This window comes from Sinohyriopsis cumingii, chromosome 14 (genome assembly GCF_028554795.1).
Source record: "Sinohyriopsis cumingii isolate HCF-2022 chromosome 14, ASM2855479v2, whole genome shotgun sequence".
Taxonomy (NCBI): domain Eukaryota; kingdom Metazoa; phylum Mollusca; class Bivalvia; order Unionida; family Unionidae; genus Sinohyriopsis; species Sinohyriopsis cumingii.
This window is the reverse complement of record NC_142974.1, coordinates 10839369-10865635: the sequence shown is the minus strand read 5'-3', so window position 1 is coordinate 10865635 and position 26267 is coordinate 10839369. Positions and strand designations below refer to the sequence as shown.

Here is a 26267-nt window from a genome sequence, read left to right as displayed (position 1 = left end):
CCTGTGTCTGAACAAACAAATTATCACCTTCAACTTTCAAACAATATGGCCATTTGCAATTTCAGGCTAAATTCCACCCAATCATCTTTTATACCCTTAACAGTATCTTTGTGCAACAATCTCGAACAGGATACTCGGTGTAGTATGTCTTACAGTGTTTTGAAAAAGTATTTATGTCCGAAAATCGTATCTAGTAAAATGCCAAGTTTTATTAACGGAAAACTGGATCCATACTAGATTGCGACTGAATGTCGGTTTTTACATATTGTTTTCAATGCCTTAAATAGTTTCTTTTCTTTATATTCTTAACGCTTAAACGAAAAGAAAGCGATAATTTCGTTAACAAATTTCATTCACGGGCTAATACTATGATCACTGTTGGGGTGGGTGTAGCATCACGATGCAGGGACACGTTTCAGTTCGGCAGTGTCCAAAGTGTAACGTCTTTAAAATATAGATTTTAATGAGACTACCTGTAAAAGTCTGTGTATTTGTGTTGTTTTAGTTTTTCTGGATTTAGTCATGAAGCATGTGACCTTGAGAAGTAAATGGTCTAATTATGTAACCTATGATTTACAAAATATGATAGTTGACTGGTTTCGGGTCACAACCGAGACAAATACGTCCCTGATTTCACAACAGTTTACAAACATAGGTATGAGCGCGTTAGGAGCGAAAATCGCAACTTAATCCAGTTTGGGTTCTATATTCAGACTTGGTCTTGCCTTTAGACTGTTATCGTTTGTCTCAACAGTTCAATAGGTGACACTTTTTATCGAATAGTAACAGGTCTTGATAAAAAAAATGACAAAGGGTGACGCTGTTTATCAAATAGAACAAGGTCTTATAAAAATGACAATAGGTGACGCTATTTATCTAATACAAACAGGTCTTGATAAAATAAATGACAATAGGTGAATTTGTTTATCAAATTAAAAAAGGTCTTGATAAAATAAATGACGATAGGTGAATTTGTTTATCAAATTGAAAAAGATCTTGATAAAATAAATGAAAATAGGTGACGCTGTTTATAAAATAGTAACATGTCTTGATAAAATAATTGACAATGAGTGATACTGTATATCTAATAGAAGCAGATATTAGTAAACTCATTGACAAAAGGTGACATTAATTACTGAATAGAAACGGGTCTTGTAAAATGAATCACAACAGGTTACACTGTTTATTGATGAGAATCATTCTTGTTAAAATTAATTTCAATTGGTCACACTAAATATCGATTTTATTGGTCGCGCTAAATATCGAATACAAACATGTCTCGGTAAAATTAACGACGATTGGTGACGCTGATTATCGAACAGAAACAGGCTTTGGTAATATTAATGACGATTTTTGACGCTAAATATCGATCACAAACAGGTCTTGGTAAAATTAATGACGATTGGTGACAATGATTATCGAACAGAAACTAGTCTTGGTAAACTCAGTCAATGACAATTTGCATTATCATATAAATTATTTTAAATACAATAGTATTTGAAATCTACTTGCTGGGGCTTGGCTCATGTTTATATTCATTTTTAAACTGTCTTTCAATGTACCCTTATATGTGCATAGTAGACACATTTTATGTATAATCTATCCATGTTGGAGAGAGAGAGAGAGAGAGAGAGATCAAAAAGAAAAAGATGAAATAAATTAAATATGGTGGTAAGAAGGATCTTACGGAAAATATATTTCTTAACTGAGAACAAAAGTTAGTTCTAGAGGTGATCGCTACTGTTTCGTCATCCACATTTTCACATTGACATTTTAACGTCCCATGGTCAAATATAGGAGTAATTTGTTCTGTGGCATAATAAAAGACTAGCATCCAACCAGCCCCCAAGCCTCCAAAGAAATGAGACATCTAAAATTACAGACAAATTCTTGTATATACAGTGAATTAAATATTTCGTCTCTAACTTTACTCACTTCAGTGGTTGTGTTGATATTTATGTTATCATTACCAATGAATTCATAACATGTTTCAAAGTATTTTTTTATTTCATGTTTCTTTGTTATTTTCTGTATTTGTCTCCATTAATTCCCAAAAGACCTAGTTTTATCACCATTTGAACCATTACTTTCATATACGATGTACATGTACGCGTTTCTTATTGTCTTCTTCTGTAGGCAGAATCCAAAGTAGGCATTAAAAATGGGCCATTATCCATGCAAGGATCTGAAAGGAAATAGTTGCAAAAATTATAGGACAGAAAATCAAGCAGCTCTTTGGGAAACTAAGTCTGTAGGCTTCATAATTACAGACCAAAAAATAGAGTAATTCCTTGAGATAATATGTAAACAGACTTGATAATTACAGTACAGAAAAACATAAAATACTGTAGGATACTAAGTCTAAGGAATAAAAGTCATGAAATACTGTTCATTATTTAGAATGTAGACTTAATAATTATAAGACAGAAAAGCATGCAATATTATGCAATATTCAGTCCTGCTGATAATTGCAGTATAGTAATACTCTCAGTAGACTTGATAACTACATGACGGAAAACATGAAATACTGTAGGATACTAAATCTAAGGAATGAAAATCACGAAATACTGTTTAATATTAAGGATGTAGACTTGATAATTATAAGACAGAAAAGCATGCAACATTGTGCAATATTCAGTCCTGCTGATAATTGCAGTATAGTAATACTGTCAGTAGACGTGATAATTACATGACGGAAAAACATGAAATACTGTGCTATACAAAGTCAGTAGATATGATAACCTTGTAAACATATTGCAAACTTACAAATACTACTTGACATGAAACAGAATTAATGTAATCTCAGTTTAATTTGAATTATCATCAGTCAGTAGAATTATTTTATAAAATATCTAAACACTTTTATCGATAATTATGTTACCTTTAAAACACCATAGCATAATTCGTGTAATAATTCGGATTCAAAATTCAATCAGATATATATATATATATATATATATATATATATATATATATATATATATATATATATATATATATATATATATATATATATATTAGCTTAATTAGCAATTAGGACCTAGATGTGTGACGTGAAAACTCCTGTTTAAATAAGGAAGCTTACCTAGAGGATATTCGCTTGAAATGAGTGAATAACGTATATATTTCACAGAGTGGGTGAAAAATCAGTGAGTGAACACCAGATAACACATGAAAGATTAAACTGTTGTCTTGTTGATGTCAGTAGCGTCGATAGCAATGTCCTACTGAAAGCAATATTAAATATTGTAGATAACATTGCTATATTGTAGATCTCAGTGATAACGATTACATTTTCGTATTGAAAGTCAGAGCTTCGAAGATTAAATTGCTATTATTGAATATCTCATTGATAGCGATGACATAGAAAATGAAGTAAGTTTTGTTGATCTCAGCAGCAACAATAACAATTTCATACTAAAAGACATAAAAAATATTAAATATGATATGGTAATATTGCAGATATCATTGAAAAAGATAACAAATTTGATCAGTCTCTGTCTAGCATGGCTTATCACCCTTTTTTGTGTAATGCACTATTAAATGTTGCAAGCATATTTATCGTGATGTAATCTGTTATCAGGGTGTTAGTAGATGTAACAGCTGTTTAAATTTAATTGTCTTATGGATACTCCCAAACCGACCAAACAACATCCTCTATACCATTCCCTTTCCTTGTTTCCATCCCCGTGCATCCTTCCAAATTCCCAGTTCTCATTTTGGTCTCCCCGAGGAGGGGATGGATGGAGTTGAAAAGAGTCCGGGATCTTGATTTTGTTTATATATAAATTTAAATTTGAGAAAATGTGAAAAATTATGGTATTTATTCAGATACACTCGCTGTTAATAGTAGCAGGGAATTTCAGATGGCTCGTCAACAAAAAGACGATCCTTATTAAATAGGCAAACGCCTTCATCGAGGCGATCGTTGATCTGAGATGCAGCAAGTAGTGATAACAACTCCAGAGTTGCCACGGAAGACACTGGTGGTACAAACTCCAGACATGCCTCTGAAGCCATTATTGGTACTAACTTCAGAATCGATGCTTGGGCCAGTAGTTGTTCAAGATCCAGAATCGGCAATGGAATTTGGAAAAAGGGAAGAAGGCATTCGTCAAGTGATTAATGAGATATCGTCTGATTTCACCGAACCCTGGATGCCAATTCAAGCCGAAAAGCAGCCCGTGTCGAGTCAAGACGTTTAAGAAATCAAGTTAGGGCGAAGGCCAATACAATGTGGAAATGGAAGCAAATGAACCAATGGCGGTAATGGAACAGTAGTGTCGGAATCAGTGGTGGTGACACAAGTATTGAATCAACCAGTGATGATAGGAAAAGTTGCGATGGTGGAACCAATGGGTGATGAGGAGGCAGCACGAACCGTGACAGCTGCTCTGGAACAAGAGAACTGTGTTACACTTTATGTATCAACACATATTTTGCTGGGACCTACATTATGGACGGCGAGCGAGCAATCTCTACCTTATGTGGCCAAACTCTGATCTATACACCATTCTCGTAAATGCCAAACTGGGCATGATGAGAAAACAACCCAAACCAATCAGGGTAATAATATCAAGAACGAAGAAAAGAAGAAAGGAAAATAAAGGCAGGACAGGTTCAGCTTGAAAGAATGGCGATAGTCTGGGGATTATTTAACCAAATGATATAGCACGTCAGGAGTGAACACCGAACATGAAACGGTGGTAGCATGCGACAAAGGCTAAATTATACTGCGATTAACTTGGCATAAATTGTTCGTTAGCACAATCATTGTGGTTGCTGCATACGTCTGTGCATTAAGCCGCCCATCCATGGTTAGAAAGTGAAGTAATGGAGTTTCAACTTCCTACAACGCCCTAGAAAGTAATGTTTTATGCACAGCGCTGAAGGGTGACCTTTATTGGATACAATGCTACTTTTGGAGACGCTGACGACAGAGAAGTATATACATCGGGTCTTTGGTGTATGTTTAGGACGATGACGTTAATTCCCTTTACCACCGCTTTCAAGAGGTACGGTTGGAACAGTAGAAATTTGGAAATAACAGTAATACTTATGTTATGCTAGTGATAGGCATATATTCCAACTGCAGCCAAGACCTCAACAATCAGATTAGCTAATGGTACTATGGCGTCAATAGGGAAACAACCAGTACATATTGTTATTTGGATAGGCTTTAGCATTAACTTGGACTCTAATTTCTAACATCACGACATACCTTTGGGAAGTGCTATATCGCAATGGGGTGCTTATGATTTATATAAATCTCTGCTCTTGATCAATGAAAGTAGTCTGTCGTTGCAATGGCCTTGTTGTTTTGTTCCGTAGAAAAAAACACAACTTATTGAAAACTTAAGGCACGACTATTTATAACCTCTTTTCTGGTTTGTGCTTTTCCTGCGCCTATACATTCGGTGGAATTTTATTATTTTGTTTTATTTTTCTCTGCCACGTTAATGGCCATAGATGAGTATGTGTTGCGAGATAATGATCGTAGTTGGTTTTATAAAACTCACAGGAAGAGAATTGGTAGTCACAACGTCTCTAACAGCCAAATGATTTATACACTCTCTTTGCTTATTGGTGGGTTCTGGGTCTCCTCTAATCGTCACCAGCTTTGTTAGTCTGTTTCTCATCACACACATATATATATATATATATATATATATATATATATATATATAGCACTTAACGTTTCCGCTGAAGTGGTTCCTATGGCCTCCATGATAAGGTGACCGACGTAGTCGCTCAGTTTATGAATCACAATGGATCGCAGTCAGGTCATTCGTTTTCATGGGTAAATTAGAAGCTGGAGTTACATGTGTTGTGGAGAGCAATACGGTACATGATGGTGATGCTGTAGTAATCTCTCACTTATACCAAACTTTTCATTGGTGACGTGGCGGTCTATGGCTTTTTTAAAAACCCTCCTTTTGTCACCATCCATGGCCATCTCCATAGGGTTCCAAATGAACTCACTGCTCTCTATAAGCTCCGCGCATAGTTGCTGAATGACGATGGATGTTGCGTTCTCGGCCCCGTACAGCACATGATATTTGTAACTCTGTGTAGAACCATCACAGGACAGATCGGTGATTTTTGTATGCTGCTGTGCACCTGGCTATTGGCAGGGCCTTCTATCAGCACATTCAATGTCTCAAAGATGGCATAGCTGCGATGTGCATCTGGCAGCGGTCGTTCTAGAAGGCAAGAACATTTACGTCTGGCTCTGTTAGGAACACACGCCGCGACTTTTTCCCTATACGAAAGCAGTCTTTCGTTTGATCTTCTAGAAGGCGCTCTAACATTTCAGTGTCGCTTACACACACTTCAATATCTATGCCATCAAATGTTTGTTCGCGTAAGCTTTGGAATGATTGTCATGCGCTGAACTGGCCCTAGCTTTCACAACCACTGAGTAGCGTGCTAATTATATAGCACAGGCTGGCAATGGTTTGTCATGGCCTTGCACTGGATCTGGTGGTTCCCACTTTGGTGCTGGCAATAATGATAATTTATTATTTTTGCCTCCATGTGCCTGCACAATCATAAATTTGAAACAAAATGACTTATGGCTCTGCTAATCATTTGAAGAAAGTTTAAATCTGATTAGCCGCCAACAACACTTACTACCGCGAAAACACTTACTACCGCGAAAACACTTACTACCTACAATAGTAACTTGTAGCAGAGTACTGCTTTCCCGTGAATAGTTTCGGTTGTGTTTATTTGATTGAGGTGAACGTATAGTCGTGAGACATTCATGAATGCTGGAGGAATAAATGCCATGTGCGTGATGCATCGGCGAAGAAAGTATATGTATCTCCGTATCTCCACTGGTTATGAACCTTTCCGGATTTGCCATGAGGCAGCGCATACCTTTCAAACAAGTCTGTAACATTTATCATGCATAAACGATGCATCATCCGCACATACAAATTAAGGTTGTTCAATAGTTTTATACAACCTAACACGACTCGGATGCATTCTTTTGCAAACACCGTTGAGGGCTCTGAGGTCTGAACCGCTAACAATCATTATATCCCATTCTGCTGTCGTACTCATTGTATTTCGAGTGATGGTGTTCTGCGAAGAAACTTTGTTAACAAATGCCGATTGTGCTTTACGATTCTGTGTCAATTAAAGACTTCCTCATCCTAGGCTGAAGAGTTGATAGATGTTCTACGGCAGGGCGTATTGTTTCTTGTTTGTGTCCATATTCCGCGTTATGATTGCAATACGTTCGTTGGTGTCAAGTGGCGGCGATGATACAGTAGACTCCCATTTTATGATGTTCGTTGCTGATTGTGGTGATGGCGTGCCAAAACTCTTTTTTTTTCTCGTGAAGGTACTCGGGGTTGAGGGTCTACCGTAGATCCGTTTTAACAAACGACTTCAAAGTTACCTTCAACAGTTTGAAGATTCATGCGTATATTATTTTCTGTACGTGAAGAAGGTTAAATTTACATGCAAAGTTGATGTGGTTCACGAAAAGTTGCCTCGCTTGCCGTTGGGGCCTGGACGTGAAGGAATGCCATCGCATCTTCTTCAAGCCTGTGGGTGGGTGTTACTGTTGTTTGACAGTCCGTTGCTTACGTACCCAGTGTTCGCAGCACAAATGCTAGAAGCTTTGGCCCAGAACACAGAGCCCTTTTATGCCTTTGTGCTGACACTGACCTTTCACATCGTTGCTTTTGCACAGATCTCTGAGCATTTTCGCACTTGGTGCTAGCATTAACCTTTTACGCCCTGGCACTGGTGGTGTCCTTTTCACGCATTGGTGCGGTCAAAAAATGATATTGTATTTATCGCTATCCGTGTTCCTGCACAATCCTAAGTTAGAAGAAAGAAAAAAATTGTCATATTGTCCTGCTAATCTTTACAATGCCTTTTCCTCTTTGCGAGTCAATTTAATTTAATGTAATTTCCACTATAATTCGTAAATATGAGGCGTTAGGTCACATCATCTGCTTCAACTTCTAATTCGAATAAATAATAATGCCATGTTTCGCTTCGCATTATGTGCGTGGCAGTAGTTTCTAAAGCAAGATATTTCACAAATTAAATTCCAATTTAGCCAGCTTAAATCAGGAATGCTCAGGAGCTGAGGGGAAGGGGTTAGAAACACTTCTTGGCTCCTACTTCTAGTTAGGTGAAACTGTGGCAAGTCAGGCAAAAACTTCATCATTGAAATGAGAACGAGAATGGGAAATGAAAACGAGGCTGTTTGTTTTCACCGGTTTTCGCTAATCCTTATCTTTACTGCAGTTTATTTACTATAGTGTGTCTGATTATATTAATAATATGAAAACCAGTGAAATGGTTTTACGGTTTATCCATTCAGAGACTAAATAATGAAACGTAGGTCAATTATATCAATGCAGATGGCCAGACAGAGATATATACTGCATGCCTTATGCATCGTTAATTTTTCATTCTTATTCACAATAATGGAATGTTAAAATTTTTGCGTAGATCAGTTTTCTCACAGACACCGAAATGATATTTTAAAAGAGAGGTATGAAAGAAGTGACTATATAAACAAGTTCAATTAGTAGAAAATGTCGTTCTTCAAATTAATGTATAAACCTGTATCTTTCACATGAATATCACGTCTGCCGCTACATGTTTTTATTACCGTTGACAATATATGAAATCAAGCTCACCTTGTCGTCGGTTACGGCTAATCTTCTGCTTACGACGTTGTCTTTAAATAATTGTATTGCTTTGACTGGAAATATATATATATATATATATATATATATATATATATATATATATATATATATATATATATATATATATATATATATGTGTGTGTGTGTGTGTGTGTGTGTGTAATATAATATAATATAATATAATATAACATACAAAATGTAGTACACTTGTCCACGATATGATTGCGTATTCAGATGAGAATGAAAACAGTATTTCTCTCCATCCTCGTTATATTTTATTTTCTTGGACTTACGAGAAACTAACTAAGACTATGCCATCACTGTCGATGATAAGTAGTAGCAGCTTGAAGCCTATCTTGGTACATTTTTACTATACAGCAAACACCAACAGATGGATGGATATATATATATATATATATATATATATATATATATATATATATATATATATATATATATATAAAGAGAGAGAGAGAGAGAGATATAGATATATAGTAATTCTAATTAAGATTCCAATTCGTAAAATGTCACCTTGCGTTGAAAATTTGTCTGGAAATCAATATTAATATAGTAAAAAAAATTAAATAAACACCTTCACCAGGCCCATAGAGGCAAGATCCTGTAAAATCCCATTAGTAGTATTTATATACTTTATTTATATAGTATTGTTACACGCAAGCGGTCTCACTAATGAGCGAATCAAAGAGCCTCTGAGTGGGTCTGGCTTTGACATTTAATGTTTCCCTGTTTCGAAGGACAACATTCATTGTCAACTTAAAGGTTCTTAACTGCGCGAATACTGCATATAATTTTCCTCTAATCAATTAATGAACACACGTCGCAAAACTCTAATTTGACACTTGCATTGTTTTCTCTTGTTTCACATTTGTATGGTTTATTACAATGCCTTTCAGCCTAATATAAGAACTTCCCTCCATACAATATAGATCACGACCCAAAACATGATATGAAGAATTATTCCTGTCTCTAAGTACAAACAGGTACACCAACAAATATCCTGAGAATTCTCTATATTAAATTAGGACAGTTTCATTTTAAGAAACTAATCCATGCTGATACAAAGTCTCGTGAATACTGTACATCACAAGGTCTGGTCCCAGAAACCTGTTAATTATTAGGGCTGAGAAATATCTTCCCAACATAGACCCCCCTCCGCCCATAACCAACAAAAAAGAATCACTAAAATAAAAAAAAAGCTATAAACCGAGGTGTAAATACTAATATCATACACCCTAGGTATGTTACATTATTAAGATGTAGTTTAAACACACTTTATAAATTTTGACAGTGTTCAATCCTGACATGCTCGAAAAAATTAAAAAAAAGGATTTCAAGCAAAAGCCCAGACTCAAGACCCTTAAGTCAGATTGTAAAATAGGAGTATAGCTATTGAAAAGAATTGCTGTTCATTTAAAGCACCTTCTGAATAAAGTATATAATTAAAAATCTATGAGTCGAGCTTCATCCTAATAAATTAGTTATCGGACCTAAACATATTTCAAGACTACTATGTCCGACATAGTGTTTATGAAAACTCAAATTTAACTCAGATTTTGGCGTTCAATTCCTTACTGTAGGAACATCAACCAATGAAACCAATCATGCAACCGAGTTGAAATTGAGTTTGTATAGTATAATGTCAGATGTAGAAAGTCTGTGTTACAGTTGCAAGTATAACTGATCTAAATCTAACAATACGTGATCCTTGAAAAGACAAACCTGTCCATACTGTATTCATCTTTGCATCTACGATGTCCTTACTACATAAATCCCGTAAAAAAACCTAAATTTCTCTTTGTTTACAGTCTCATCGGCGAAATGCCATCAGTGTTATGTTCTCATTATGAATCGTTGCGACCATGCGGTCACTTGCGCCCGAAACCATTTTTACCATTTTTAATTATTAAAGATTGATGTCCGGTGAATTATTGTAGAAAATATTTGCTTTATTCAATTTAACCTGACACGGAAAATAGTGAAGTTGTTCTGACGCTCCGAAATTCCATGTCGTAAACACGTTAGTTTGTGATATGAAGAAAAATATATAAATACTGTTTCAACAATGCATGAATTTGGAAGTGTAATTTTGCCGAGTTACGTTTTTTGGGAAAAGGGCATTTAAGACCTAATATAACGTAAACATGTATGTTCTGTTATTAATTTATGAATTTAAATATGTCGCAATTTTATGAAGTATTGGTGTGAAGAAAAAAACAAAAAACATAAATATCTTATATATGTATTGCAAAAGCAGCTAATATTATATATATATATATATATATATATATATATATATATATATATATATATATATATATATATATATATATATATATATATATATATATATATATATATATATTAACACTAATTACTATCGATTCAGATCAACAGTAGGGTTTATATTTGTCACACCAGGGCAATTCTATGGTCTTTCTTTAAAACTAGCTAAAACAAATAAACTGTTGGTTGGATCGCATCCTGAACTAGCCAATAAACATACATAGGATCCTTATGTATTCCTTTCTTAGCCAGACGCATTGGGGTCGACTACCCTGGTGTGTCCTTGGGTAGGGCACTTCCATTACGTTGTCATTAACTAGAACTGTATGAGATGATGTGCCACTGAACATAAGTTAATCAATCAGTCAATCAACCGACCAATCAACAACTCATTTTATAAGTAATTTTAAATATAAAGTCTTGCTATTTATTATTATTGGTTGTATACTGAGAGATTTGTTGTGATATAGTGATATAGCTTGGTTCAGTACGATATGCCGTGCTAATATAGCGAGGTTCAGTACGATATGCCGTACTGATATAGCAAGGTTCAGAGAGAGAGAGAGAGAGAGAGAGAGAGAGAGCGAGAGAGAGAGCATGATTGCATGTCCTGAAAGGAGTTTAAGTTTAAAAAATAAATTTCGACTCCTTTGCAATTATATGTGACCGTCAAAAAGTAAAATATTTTATGACTGTTTGACACGAAATCTCAAGTCAAACTCCAGTTAACGATCCAAAGCCCAGGCCCCAGCTTAAAAAAGAAACCTCTCAAATTTACTTCTTCAAATTGAGATTTACAATACCTCTCTTACAGTTTTGCTGGCGACAATAAAAATTTTAAGTAACATTCAGCCGGTATTAATGATTAAAAATTAGTCCTTAAACCTTATAGTGAAAAAAAATGACATCTTATATTTCCGAAGGTCACTTTTCTAAGACAAAAAGAATCACTGAAATATAACTTAAAGCAAGAGTTGTTATAATTCATTTTTCTCAATTCTACTTCTGAAAAAATCATCAGTAATAATACATGTATCGTAGGCAAGATAAAGCAAATTCTCTTTCTGAGGAAAATGTTGAGATATTTAAGGAAACTGGAGACAGGAAACTTGAAGCTTACGACTGTAGTCGATTAGGGTTGCAAATATGTTTGATAAAGGCAGTCGGAACAGACTGGAACTTAACTTGGTACAATAAAGGCTCTTTAAAAATATTTATAAACAAAAATCATTTAAAAAATACATTTCAGCAATTATGCCATATTTACCCTTGATTTCGCCTTTGCCGGTGACAGGACACTTTGTGTTCTGAATTGCAATGTTGTCGTATCGTCTTGTGTTGATGAAGTTTTCTACAGACACACGTATACATTCTGTTTGTGTACGAGTCTCATATCCGCGGCCGTAGTTGTAGTCTTGGACCTGTTTTTCAGTTATATCTGTAGTAGACAAGGTATTTGGTAAATATTTTTAATTTTTTACAATAATATAACTACTTTAATGTTATAAACAAAACTACAAAACAGTTTAATTCCGAGTTTGCAGAAAGAACTATTTTAAGGACGTCAGGCTGATACATATTTATACGACATATCAAACGAGTTACTTTCCTCGACTTGGAACAAAACACGAATGCGGTTTAGTAATTATTGCACACTTCCCTCCCCGCCATTTCACTCATTCAAGGAATTTTAGCTATGTGATATGAATGAACATCAATGTTAATTGTGAATTATCAAAGTTTGATTTTATAATATCGACGAGCAGAGGTTTGTCAAACAAATTAAATAGTTCGGAACAAAGTGTACGATAAGCAATTACAGGCTGAACAACGGTATCAAACGTCAGATTAACCATGAAAGGTTGAATGGATATTTTGATTCAAAGAATCTATGACCAAGGCAAAACTAAAATCTGTAAATAAGTACGAAGACATTAGATCGTCTCACTTACTTCTTACAGAGTCATAAAAGACTGCGATCTATTTTGTTCTAAAGAGTTTCTAATTGGATTTGTAATAAAACGTTTTGCCTTACTAATGGACATTGGACCAAAACTTCTGAATCGTAGGAATTTACCTCTAGCACACCGTTTTATATGATTAGAACTGAGTGTGTGCGGTACAAGGAAAGAATCGAGTCAGGGCATATACCCAGAATGCATCCTGGTGTTACCTTTGGCATTACACCGAACGATGAAACTGGGCGCAAGTTGTTTGAAACGTTAGTTCTCATTTTAGTGAGCAAAATGTTATTCCTGATAAACATGTTGGATAATTATTTGTCTGTCCTGAAAATTGTAAATTTGGAAAGATCTGAATAAAGTTGTATTAGCGTCCAATTCTTAAGCTATACAAACATGTCGTTGCAATATTCATTACAAAACCAGGCGCTTGTGATTGATAAATAAATACCCAATAACCTGAGTCTGAATATCATTTCTTACTTGACTTTTTGCAAATGCAATCACAACTTGTACGCTGTGTGGAAACTATACATCCATTAATGCGTTAGATATCATGCAATCGCTAAAATAGCGTCTTAATTTGACTTTGAATAATTTCGAACTATCCCTTCCTTTGTCCACCAAAAAAAATAAATCAGTTCACCGTGGAAAGGAATGACAATCATAATATGCAACTGCAGATCAAAGAAAACTGACCGGTCATCGGTAAGATATCCTACCACTTCAACGTGAGATTTATAGGATGATAACCTATCTTCTTTTTCGTCTTCTTCTTCTTCTTCTTCTTATCAGTATTATTCATACCATCGAAGGCGGTGCAATAACAACATAGGTATTATATGACTGTTAAAAGCTACAGTAATGACACTCCATCTGAAACAAAGTAAACGTGTATTTTGCATCTCAATCGTAATTCTACCGTTCATCGTAATCTTTTCAATATCATCTGGATGACTTTGTCATCACCTATCGTGCATCGATGTTGTGACGAATACGTTAATAAACATTCATTTGGACTCAACGCATCATCTGGACCTGCCACGCCCAGGCAAAACATTAACTTCCAGAAGCAGTAGTATTAGGCTCATTAGCTAAAATAGGTTTCCCAGACAATGAGAAAGTTTGACCGCATTGGGAGTTTGCCTAGTATTGCATTGCCAGGTCAATGCATTGTTCACTATTTTACCATGTAAGTGGAAGCAGCAGGGAAGGCGAACAGTCTCTAATTGATTTTTTTATTTTATATAAATGGAGGCTTCCACAAAAAAATTGTTGGGAAAAAGCCTTATTTACCAAAATAAAGGCTTCCAGGCGAGCGGTCTCTAATTTTTTTACAATGAAGGCTTTTACAAAAAATTGTTTGGAAAAAGTCTTATGGATAAAAGCTTCCGCGAGCGGTCTCTAATTTTTATAATGAAGGCTTCCGCGAAAAATTGTTTGGAAAAAGTCTTACAGATAAAGGTTTCCACGAATAATATTAGCTCATGTTGGTATAAAAAAAATATTAAATAATCCAAAGACGAATCCGTTTTGCTGATATTAATTTATCCAAAAATTTTGTCAAGTCCGATTCGATATCTTTTCCGAGGGTCATGTAGCGCTATCGTTATAAACCCGTGCGGAGTTAACTGAGCACGACTAAATAAATTTCTGAGTTTAATAATATTCATATCGCCGCTACACCAAGTTTGATGAATGTTTCTCAGCGTGTGGGTATAACGCCGTTAAATACAGCAAAAGTATTACAGTTATCCCTGATTACTTTTGGAATTTGCGTGTATCTCTGAGTGACATAAATAACATCAGTATTTTTGTGTCGTCCACGAGAAAATATTCTAGCAGGATTCGATTATTTATCCAGCATCACATCGTCGTATACAACTAAATTATTGATACTTCCATCGATAACATCAACTGACGATGCTTCATCGATATCAGTGATAAATTCAATAATATCACCGTTTTCATTTAACAGTTTTGCGTTTTCATTAAAATCTTTTAGTATTTCATAACATCGCTGATCATCAACAGATGGTGTACTAAATATAATTTATCCCAGTTTAGCCATCTCATTATCAAATTAAGCAACAACTGTGTTTTTCCACTACCAGATGGACCTATTATGATCATTCTAACAGAATTCGGTAGCGCTGCATGATGTTTAACTGTTTCCTGTTTTTTTTGTGGCGGAAAAATCAATTACATTCATGATATAATTATGCATGGACTTATATTGTGTAAAATGTCGCTCGCGTACACCAACATTTGGCCTAACTACGGTTGTTACAAATAATAGATCGGCCGCTACAGGTACGTGTGCGCGATGTGGTACAAAAAAGTTTAGATTTATTTCATCTGGTCAAAAACCAGCAAAAAAAAAAAAAACAGAAACACGGAGGTGACATTGTAGCACAGTTAGCAAAATTACCAGGGATACCTTGGGCTAAATACCCAGGAGAAAAACACCTTCCAGGATATAATTATTGTGGTCCAGGAACCCGACTTGATATTAGACTTGATAATCATGATCAACCAAAATTAAATGAGGATCCAGTAAATGCTTTCGATAGAGCATGTTACGTTTATTATATTGCCTATCAAAGCAACGATTTACATCAAAGACACCTCGCGGATGTAAGATTAATTCATGCGCTAAATTCTGTTCCTAATAAATCAATCAGGGAAAAATTAACTAGTTGGTTAATTAATGCTGCAATGAAAGGTAAATTAGCGCTTAGTGCTGGTAATTAATATTATGGAATCAGTTTATTATTCTCCAGTTGGATTTTGGAAAGGTAAATCAGCAATTAGTAAACTTGCTAGCGCTGCAAAAGTAAAGGTTTCTACTGCAGCAGCATGGTTATCTAAACAAGCAGTATGGCAAATTTATCTACCGCCGCCTAAACGAATCCAGCACGCAAATTTTGATGTTAGTGCTCCTAATGAAGTTCATCAAGCTGATATTATGTTTTTGCCACACGATATTGTCAATCAAACAGCATACAAGTACGTGTTAACGGTAGTTGATATTGCAAGTAGATATAAAGAAGCGGAACCGCTAACAACAAAACAGCATCCGAGGTAGATTCTGCGTTCAGAAAAATTTATCAACGAGGATCTGGACCACAAGGTGGTTTGCGATGGCCATGTTTACTTCAGGTTGATCCTGGTAGGGATTTTTTAGGTGCGGTTTCATTTTTAATGAAACAAAATGACGTTAAAATACGGCGAGGACATACTGGAATTCCAATTTTACACCAAGTGATCTGTAAACGGTATCAACTTCTTCGTAGTAATCAACGAAGTTCTTCAGCCAGTCATGTGAAGATGTTCCATCAATCGGACTAGGTTGACCGTGATCACCGCACATTATCACAGCCGTATTTTTCATTCATAACCAATCAAGAAACGTTTTTAATGTTTCCAACGAAACAGTTCATATTTCATCCCAAATAATAATTTTATTGATATATTTTTCCCCCATTCGCGAAGAAGTCTATGTACCACCGCTATAATTGAAAAAACTATGATAAGTACACGAATTAACTCCTCGCTGCTTCATTTCCTTCGCGAGTATGTGTGTCGGTGTTAACACGATCACGTCGGAGTATCTAAATAATTCTATTACTCGCGTTATTTTACCAGAACTTCCTGGTCCGTTCAAGTAAACTGTTTTATATCTAGATGTTGGATCGTACACAGACGGAGACTACGAAATTTCTGATATTTCATCGCGATAATATCCGTCTTTAGTTTCAACATCAGCTGATTCACAATAATTAAGTATATTTTCATCTTTAATTCTCCATGAACCCCATAATGAACCGTCGCTTGTTAAACCCGCCAACAACGCTGAATGTTTTTTGTCAATGTAAAACGAGTCAGTGGCTACTCTAACTGTGTCGCAAGGAAATTTATTTATTATCGATAGTAAGTTTATAGAAACATAAGCTAACATTGAGGATCTTAAATTAGTATACTGGGGAGATTCTCCGTCAATGTAACTGACAACTGTACCTAATTTATTTATGTTAGATAAATAAATATTTTCTCGATTACAAAATATATTTCTCGCGGCGGTATCAGCAATTTTAAAATCTAATTCAGCATCGTCCATGATTAATCGAGAATGATGTCGTTGGTGATCATATGCTCCACCTTGAGTAAACTTACCAATTATTTTTCTACCTAGGTCTTTCGCTTCATCGTCTTCCGTTGGCAGCCAAACAACAGTTTGGTTTTTATATGATATAATTGCTTCACCGACTGTCAGCGACGTTAATATCGCAGAATCAATCATATATCTTAACAGCGCTGTACAAACCCAACGTCGTTCTGAAAAATGACGACCAAACCAAACATAACTGATTTTATGAAGACCCCTAGCAAACTCAAATGATACTACACGAACGAACCCCGTCAAAGGAAAATCCGGCAACGGACCATTAATTGATACTCGCTTCATTTCACTTGTTGGATGTCCAAATATTTTACAATATTTAGCGCAGTCGCCTAATCCTAGAAAACTTCCAGGATAACACGTTACCATGTCAACGGATATCATATCGATGCAATTATATTTAGTGTTCCATAATCCTCCTTGTCCGTATTCGATACAACTCTGTTGTATATCTTTGAGAAAATCTACGCGTGTTGGTTTCCACATATCTTTTTCCCTAGCAGCGTGAGCAGCAACCGATGGAACAGTAAAACAATTAACTAATAATTGTTCAGAGTTTATTGAATATTTTTCCGCGAGTTTCTTCATCTCGTCGTGTAATAATTCGTTTCTGTATAAATCACCATTAGGTCTTACAAACTGATCGTATGCCTGTTCGCAGCTTCTAAATAGCCACACTGACACTGGATCGGATTTACTTATTTCGTAAATAAAATCAAACATTTCTGCCCCAGAATTTTCTGACGAATAAAATTTAACACGATCTCGCGGAAATATTGTTCCCACGGACGTCCACGCGTGTGAATTATGATCAATGATTATAATTGGTGCTCCCCGAGATTTATTTACTGATTCAAATAAAATTTCCCCTGATAATGTCTTTACTGTTATTGGAAATTTTAGTTTACTTGATAATTCAGCAACATCATTTATTGATGCTCTTTCAGTAACTGATTCAGCCCCCGTGGTTATTTTATTAAGCCTTAAATCGGTTAAACCTGATCTGCGTTTCGTATTTTTTAAATGTTCTATTACTCGCTCGGCTACACAGTTTATTCCCGGAGATAGTTTCATCAAAGCGAGATCTCCAACGTTGGGTTTATTATTTAGCTGATAAATTCCATAAACAACCGCAGTTACAGGATATGATTGTACATAATACGGTTTGTCTATGCCGGTCAATAGAATTACCGTTCACGATGACAGTTTTTTCCCACCAATTACATGATCACGTTTATCACGAATAATCCACACGTCGTTGTCGGTGATTTGCGCGATAAATTTTATTCCAAAGATAAATTTCTCACCACGATGATTATCACCGATATAATCGATTACTTTTTCGCTCGTGTATCGTTCATGGTGTTATCGGTACCACTAGTTTTCCACGTAGACCACACATGAGATGCTCCGTCGTCGTAAAACTCTTTCTTGGCTTTATTTACTTCAGTTAGATCGAATTCGGCATCATCGAGATCAAATAAATTCATGTTATATTTTAGACAAATATCTAAATAAATAATGAACCAGTGCAAATGGTTAATGGTCGGTTCGTTGACTTGTTGTAATAAATCGTGTATAAATGAGTTCTGCGGGAAACATTCACAGTGTATTTATCGGGGTTGCCCAGGACCAACTAGATGTATAAAATGCAATGTTGGAATACGAGGAAAAACTCGTTTGTGCTTAGATTGTGGCGCAAAATGCTACAGAGAACTTAAAAGACATTATGACAAAAAATATATTACCAGCAACAACGCCATCAAGTGTGAAGAAGATTATCTAAATAGGTTTTCAAGCAAATTTCGATTTAGACAAATAATAATTACTATATGGATGGAATATTCACGAAGCATCCGATCGTTGAAAACTACGAAGCATCTTGCAGTGGCGTAGTTACAAACTGCAAACTTAAAAGACCAGTTGGCAACGTCAACAAATTTGGTCATCTTAGATTTAATACCGGAAAGAATAACTATTTAAATCACCGTTTCATATAAGAGTGTTTTCATGGACCAATCAAAGATGGTCTTGTAATTGATTACGTTGAACGAGATAAATTAAATAATTCCATATCTAACCTCCTGGCGGTTACACAGAGTGAGAATAACATACGAGGGAATACTGGGATAAACTCAAAATATCCTAAAGTGGTTAAATCAATAAACGTGGAGACCGGCGAAGAGATAATATTTCAGTCGATGAGCTCGGCTGGTAAATAGTTTAGTATTAATTCACATTCAGTACGGAATGTTGCAGAAAAAATAACCAGATCAACTTTTTCATATAAGTTTGGAATCTGGATTTCGTTTTCTTATATTCCTCTGATATTAGATAACTAAAATTATTCGGTATACTAGATAACAAAAATTATTTAATATTTTTTTGATGCTGAAATTATTTACTTGTAAATAAATGATATTAGTATACAATGAATGACGAAAATATCAACGATATAATTGACGCTATTGAAATATTAAAAATCCGTGGAATAAAAATATCAGATGAATTAACTACTGAAAAGATAATCGCTGACTTTGAAATACTAGCACAGAATAAACACGAAGGAAGATATATTCTACGGGCCGAATATAGATTGATAAAGAAAATTCAATCAGCGATGTATCAGTCATTAGCTGGCGCAGATGAAGAACAAATAAAGGAATTTGTTAATTTGTCTAAGGCAATTGAAAAGACCAGATCAGAATTATCTCATGAATACGAGGCAAAAAAAAAAAAAATTGATACTCGCGTAAGACAACTGAGAAAAATACTAGATAACGACGAGAAATAAATTTGAATTTTACTGAATAATTTATTTACTGAAATTATTTATATTTTTACTGAAATTATTTTATTTTTACTGAAACTATTTATTTTATTTACTGACATTATTTATTTTTTACTGAAATTATTTATTTTTTACTGAAATTTCAGGTAATTACTATTCAAAATCAAACAATTTCATGATTTTGGCTAGTAAATACCCCATCTGAAATAACAAAATTCAACAGTTTTATGATTTTGACTAGTAAATACCCCATCTGAAGTAACAAAATTCAACATTTTTATGATTTTGACTACCCAAATAATATTCAAAACTAACAAAAAAAATAATATTTTATTAGTTTTGCTGATTTTTATCTATTTTTTGTTGTTTTTTTACGTATAGAGGTTGGAAATATTCAGGATTTTACGAGTTATTTTTAAGGTAAAATTATGACTGGGGGAAGTTACATAAATATTTATTATTATAGGAAACTGGGAGTTTCCCCAGTGACATTGATTTTGATCTACTTTTTTTGGTTTGTTTTTTTATAGAGGTTGGAAACATCTACGATTTTACGAGTAGATTAATGCTTAACGTTTCGTCCCTTAGATCAAGTAAATATCCAGACTGATCTGTTAATCTGAAATTCATTCTTGATAATAGGCGATTATGACATCGCAAATAAACGGGATTGATTGGTTCCTGCACGATTAAATATCCAGAAGGTTCTTTTGGTGAAAACGAATAAAGAATAAATCCTTGTCGAGCTTGATTTGATATTTACGTGTCGGCGCTGTAGCTGTTTTCGACGACGTCACAACCAAGATTAACCGCGACCACGGTTGTTATATTTACTGTTTCTGGTGAAATATGACGTCCGCGCCCGGATGGATCATTATTGCGTCTAAGGATAGTTGCTGGCGGTAATGATCTTCTCCACGCGGCTAATATTTCAGGAAATAACCGAGACTTTCTGATAACAACGAAGATAATTTCGAGTACGCGGCCCTTGCTGTGTGTAGTTTAATTGCGTACTCAGATTAATTTTTCATTCGTGCATGAACATATTTTTTTTTGCAATAACATTAAGGACACCTGCGACCGTTGTTGCCGCGGAAATACAAATAGTTACAGCTACCGGTGCCATCATTGTTACCGTCGATAATACTACTCCGGTTCCAGCAACAGCTGCGGATACCGAATAAACAATTACGTCAACGATAACTAGTAGTCGTCGATATTTCTTGTTATTTTTCCCGTGTATACGTCGACGATATTTTTCAGCGATGATTGCCACTCACGCGCTTGATTGTACCTGTACTGGGATGCACTCATTATGTTTTTATCTAGTAAATAATTGAGGTGATTCAGATATAAATTCCATGCACCACCAGAATGATGTTGGCGCTGTTGTCTTATCAGTTTCTAACGTAAACGTTTCTTCGGTTCCTTTATTTAATAAAACAGTTAAAAACCCGAGAAACCTATCGCTGGGATGTCGCCAGTCGTATTCTTTAGTAATTCTTTTGAACCTTACAGGACTAAAAATATTTAATCTGTGCACGCCAGTAATTAATGCGGTGTAATTGAGAGTATTATTTTCTGGTGTCCACATTGATGATCCAGTTGACGTCGTGAATATCATATCATTGACTTGTGATGAGGTTATTCCTGGTGGGATCTTAATAAAACCGGTTTTATCGATAATTCCAGGAATCAGTAATTCAGTTCCCTTGAATACATCAACGGCAGTTTTAATATCAGCGAGTTTTTTTGTTAATTTCATCTATTTTTGCAGTAGCAGTTTTATCGGTTTTTCTAATAGTTTCATCGGTTTTTCTAATAGTTTCATCGATTGTTCTGATAGTTTCTTGGAGGCTAGTAAAATCACCCACGTGAGTGTTATATTCGGTCCGTCGAATTATATCATTTAATTTGATATTACTCGTTTTTAATTTCCCGTGTTGATCCTGAAACATAACAACCTCGTCAGGATCTATTCCTGATAACGCTAAAAGATTGTTAATCTCGTCCTTTGTTGCATACTTCGATAAATCCACGTCGGTTTTTTTTTAATGTTCGCGATAGCAGAGATCTTCCGTAAATATCAATCATTATTCATAGTGATTGATTTAAGTTATCAGATGTGTACTCGTGAATGACTGTATGATACGGTTTAGGTGATGCTAATAATTTATCAAGAACATTAATTACTTCACGGCCACATATTGGAGGATCAGTTAGTGTTTGCGTCGGTAACGTTGAATACCAAACTGGAGCGTTAGATTGTTTTACATAGTTTAAAAACTCCCGTGGTGGAGCTAACCCGTACGAGTCAAAGTAAATAATTTTACGAGGATTAATCACGTAAGCAACCCAGTGTGTCCCTGGACCGTTGCTGTTATCGAGATTTATAATTCCAGTTTCGTCACGATTTGGTTGTTCCGGTAGCTGATCCCGCATAATAACACCTCGAATTTTTTTTTAGTTTTTTAGAGGCGTCGGTTAAATCAAAATTCGACATTGGCGTGATCTTTATTATGTCCGTGGGAAATTTTTCGGGTACCACGACGGCGGTGTTCCTGGTAATCGAAGGCCTTTTCGGTACCACGATGGAGGGGTTCCCGGTAATCTTAGGCCGAATCCTTTTTTAACCATATTTTCCTCCTGTTTTTTTTGTGCTATTTTGCTACCAGTGTACCCAGGAGCACCTAACGCAGCTGCTTTTCCTATTACTGGAGCAGGAGCAGCTAATAACTCTGGTAACGCAGCATAAAGCGGGGAAAAACCACCTACTTTAATCATATCCTTGACGGTGTCCGGAGAAAGATCAATTTGAACCCCAGTATTTGCTGATTTAGTTTTACTAAAATTTTTATGTTGAGGTTTAGTTAGCGATAATTTATTTGGACCACCATGAATTTGATTATTTTTTAATGTTATTTTTGCTCCACAGAGTTTTGTTGTATTTAATTGAAGTTTTTTTACCTGACCCGGAGTCAGAACCACACTAACATGATCGTATGGCATTTTCCTAATAAAGCGATTGATTTAAATTAATCTTACATTTTTTTCCACCGGAGCATCAATTACTCTCATTTGTCCACTGATACCTTCCAGAATCGTAGTTCTATCGCTGAGTACAAAGGCAACCGCTCTAAAATTAGTACCAGCTGCATTACGTATTCTGGCTTTAAAATGTATATCAACGACGGGCTGTTTTACTAAATCAAGATGATTTAATGAAAAATAATAAATCGGATACAATGTTGTAAAATCTAACTGTGATATTTGCAAACCAGTATCAACATTTTGATCTCGCCCCATAAAACTTAGCAAACAATGATATGCACGCGCTACTGAATTAGTATCAAAATCTAACGATATTTCCTCAGATGGTTCTTGATGTCCGTTTATTCTCAATGATACTTCACTAGGATTAAAATGATCAATTACCATCGGATTTCTTTCTTGATTATTTAATCGATCAGCCATCTGAAGAGCGATACAAATTTGTCTTGGTGCAGAAACACCTTGCTGTGATGATATATGCCAAGTAAAAACACCACTGATGTTAGAATTAATACTATCAGTAACAGTTGTTAACCACGACATTACTGATTTACCGCCTTGATCCATGAAAGAAAGTAACTTCTGTTCTTCAGCGAGTGATGGGGTCATCACTGGCATCCACAGTGTAAGTTTAGATAGTACTACTTTACCAGCATCACCATCTTCTCTCCAGATAGCATCATTAATATCACCTTTTCGATAAAGAACAACTGTGTGTTTGGCTCCGAAAATGACTTTTCTAAAATCTCTACAAAACCCAAATATACGAGATAACGGAATCACACGAAAATCTTCTACGGTTACCTCTTAACATATCTTTACGTATACAAAATCCCAGATTAAAATTATTATTAGCACTTTGTATAACCGAAAACGCAGCAGCTGGTCTAGCTATCGTTCCAGCTATCGGCAACATCCAAGGCATCCCGAGCCAATTTTACAAAATTAAACTGATTATGATCAGCGTTATCAGAATTATCCTTGGTAAATATCATACTCGGACCAGCTGATCTAGTAAAATCATCTGAGTATCTCGCTAGGCCTATAATTGTTGTTGCAATATCAACATTATCGTGAAATGATTCGATTTCTTTTCCATCAACCATATATATGGCGATTTTAAATAACGCCATAATGCCATTATTGACAAAATCAACTTTAAAAGTTTCTGGATATACGGTATTATCTGTTTTTATAAGTTCACCAACAACCTCGATAAATGCCTCACAGGGTAGGAAATATCTACTTGTATCATGAACTTGAAGTTCAACTCGCCCCTCATTATTTGGTATTACCGCATCATATGAATAATATTGATAATCGCGTACTGATTCATCTACATTTATCGGTTCGTTCATGTCGAAAGCAGCGTTAGATATTCACGCAAACATTTTATTATAAATCAATTATCTTCTAAAACGAAGACCACTTCCCGATATTAGACTGGTATTTATTTGTTCGGTTCCTTGATTTATCAACTCTGCTAGTTTTTGATTTGCTGCATCATTTATCACTATACTGACATCACTAGGCATCACCTAGGTGCTAGGTAATTTGACCGGAACCACACCAGCGACAGGTTGTTTTTTTTCAGCGTATTAAATTTAATATTCTGTCTTTGACGGTATTAAACGCTTTACTAGCAATATTACCAACAGCAGCAGTGGTTTTATCACGAATAAAACCCATCGCCTTCATTGATAATTGTTTTGCGATAGGTCCCGCTTTAGGAGCTATCCTTGTAATAAAACATTTAACATCATCAGCAAATCCACTTCCGTAAGTGACTTTGTACATCGGTAACCGCGCGTTTACTACTCGAACAGGTATATGTTTACGATGGTTTTTGTGCACGATCATTTTATTTAATTAATTATTTATTCAACAACTAGTCGCTGTAATCGTCAATAATTTCATCAGTTAGATTTCGATAAACGCTAATATCCATGATACCACCTTGAAATAATCTTCTACAGATATCAGTTGCCTCGTTGATTATTTCTGATGAATTATTTCCAGCTCGTTTTCCTCCAATAAGAACTTCTAATCGCGATACATCATTGACAACATTATCAGGACAAACAGAATTATTTCCGAAATCACTACCGGTAATACCAAGAGATTTTAGTACATCATAAGATTCTTCTTCTGGAGACTGTGGTTGTTTCATTTCATCTACGTAACTTATAAATTTTTTAACCCCTGGATCATTTATATTATACTTCATATTTCTAGAAGCAAAATATAATAAAGGGACCCAAGTATTAGGTGCTACTTTACTAATATATTCCGGTTTTAGATATTTTCTTCTATCATTATAACCAAATGCAGCAATATTAGCTAATTTATCAGCATCCCTAAAAGTATCAAGAGCATCATCGGTAATCACCATTGCAGGTTGAGGTTCCTGTGTTGATTTTTCAGGTTGTTGTTTTGGTAAAAAAGATTGTTGTCGTTCTATCTGCAGAGGTGCAGGAAGTTCATATGAAGGTTCTTGTTTTTCTGGCACACTTTCCAGTTTCTCTTTTACTTTTTGTGCAAGTTTTTTATTTTTCTTCTCTCTTTTCTTCACTTTTTTCTTGATCATATTTTTCTTTTAATTGTATTCCCTCATTAAACTTACGATAAATATCATCACCGATTTTGTCTACCCGGGAAATATTCCGTCTTGCTTTATACATCCAATCAGTCCATGAATTACGATTTTTAACTTTTGTAAGATACTCGGGTTTTAAAAAATTATGTCTCTCTTTAAAACTTGAGTGAGCAAATGCACCAAATTTAATTACATCATCAGGGGTCTCAAATGGAATTTTTTTTATTGTCTGTGCAGCATCATCAGTAAATCTTTCTATAAAAGGGAAAAACTGTTCAGGTTCAAGTTCAAGTTCAGGTTCAAGTTCAGATTCAAGTTCAGATTCAAGTTCAGGTTGAGCTCGAGGTTGAAGTCGAGGTTGAGCTGCAACTGCAGCTGGAAGATCTCGTAAAATACCATTTTTTAAGTCTTTAATGAAGTTTTTTCAACCTGCGCTTCGGTTTGTGTCAATACTGGAAGAATACCTCTTTTCTTTTCCTCAGGATCTTTAATATCTCCAAATATAATTCTTTCAGTGGTTGTTGTAATTGGTTTAAATAATAACTCGGATGACTCAGCAAAACCTTGTTCTGCTTCTTCTCGTGCTCGTATTTATTGTCTGACAGAATCTCTCACTGGAAGATATTTCTTTATTGCTTCTAGTCGCTCTCGTGCTATTCTAGCAGAATGTGATTATCCAACATCCTATTGTTATTGATAT

At 35.2% G+C, this 26267-nt stretch overlaps 1 protein-coding gene across 1 annotated transcript in view; it reads right to left on the bottom strand.

The window, feature by feature from the left end:
- Nucleotides 1-1169: 1169 nt before the first annotated feature.
- LOC149783239 (uncharacterized) overlaps nucleotides 1170-26267 on the bottom strand; it is a 65004-nt gene continuing 39906 nt past the window's right edge. The window contains exons 8-10 of the mRNA XM_089931446.1: nucleotides 12253-12423; nucleotides 8670-8734; nucleotides 1170-2185 (exon numbers count right to left, since the gene is read on the bottom strand). Of these exons, the coding sequence (XP_089787572.1) occupies nucleotides 2156-2185; nucleotides 8670-8734; nucleotides 12253-12423 (266 nt within the window). The 3' untranslated portion in view covers nucleotides 1170-2155. The remainder of the gene's footprint in view (nucleotides 2186-8669; nucleotides 8735-12252; nucleotides 12424-26267) is intronic.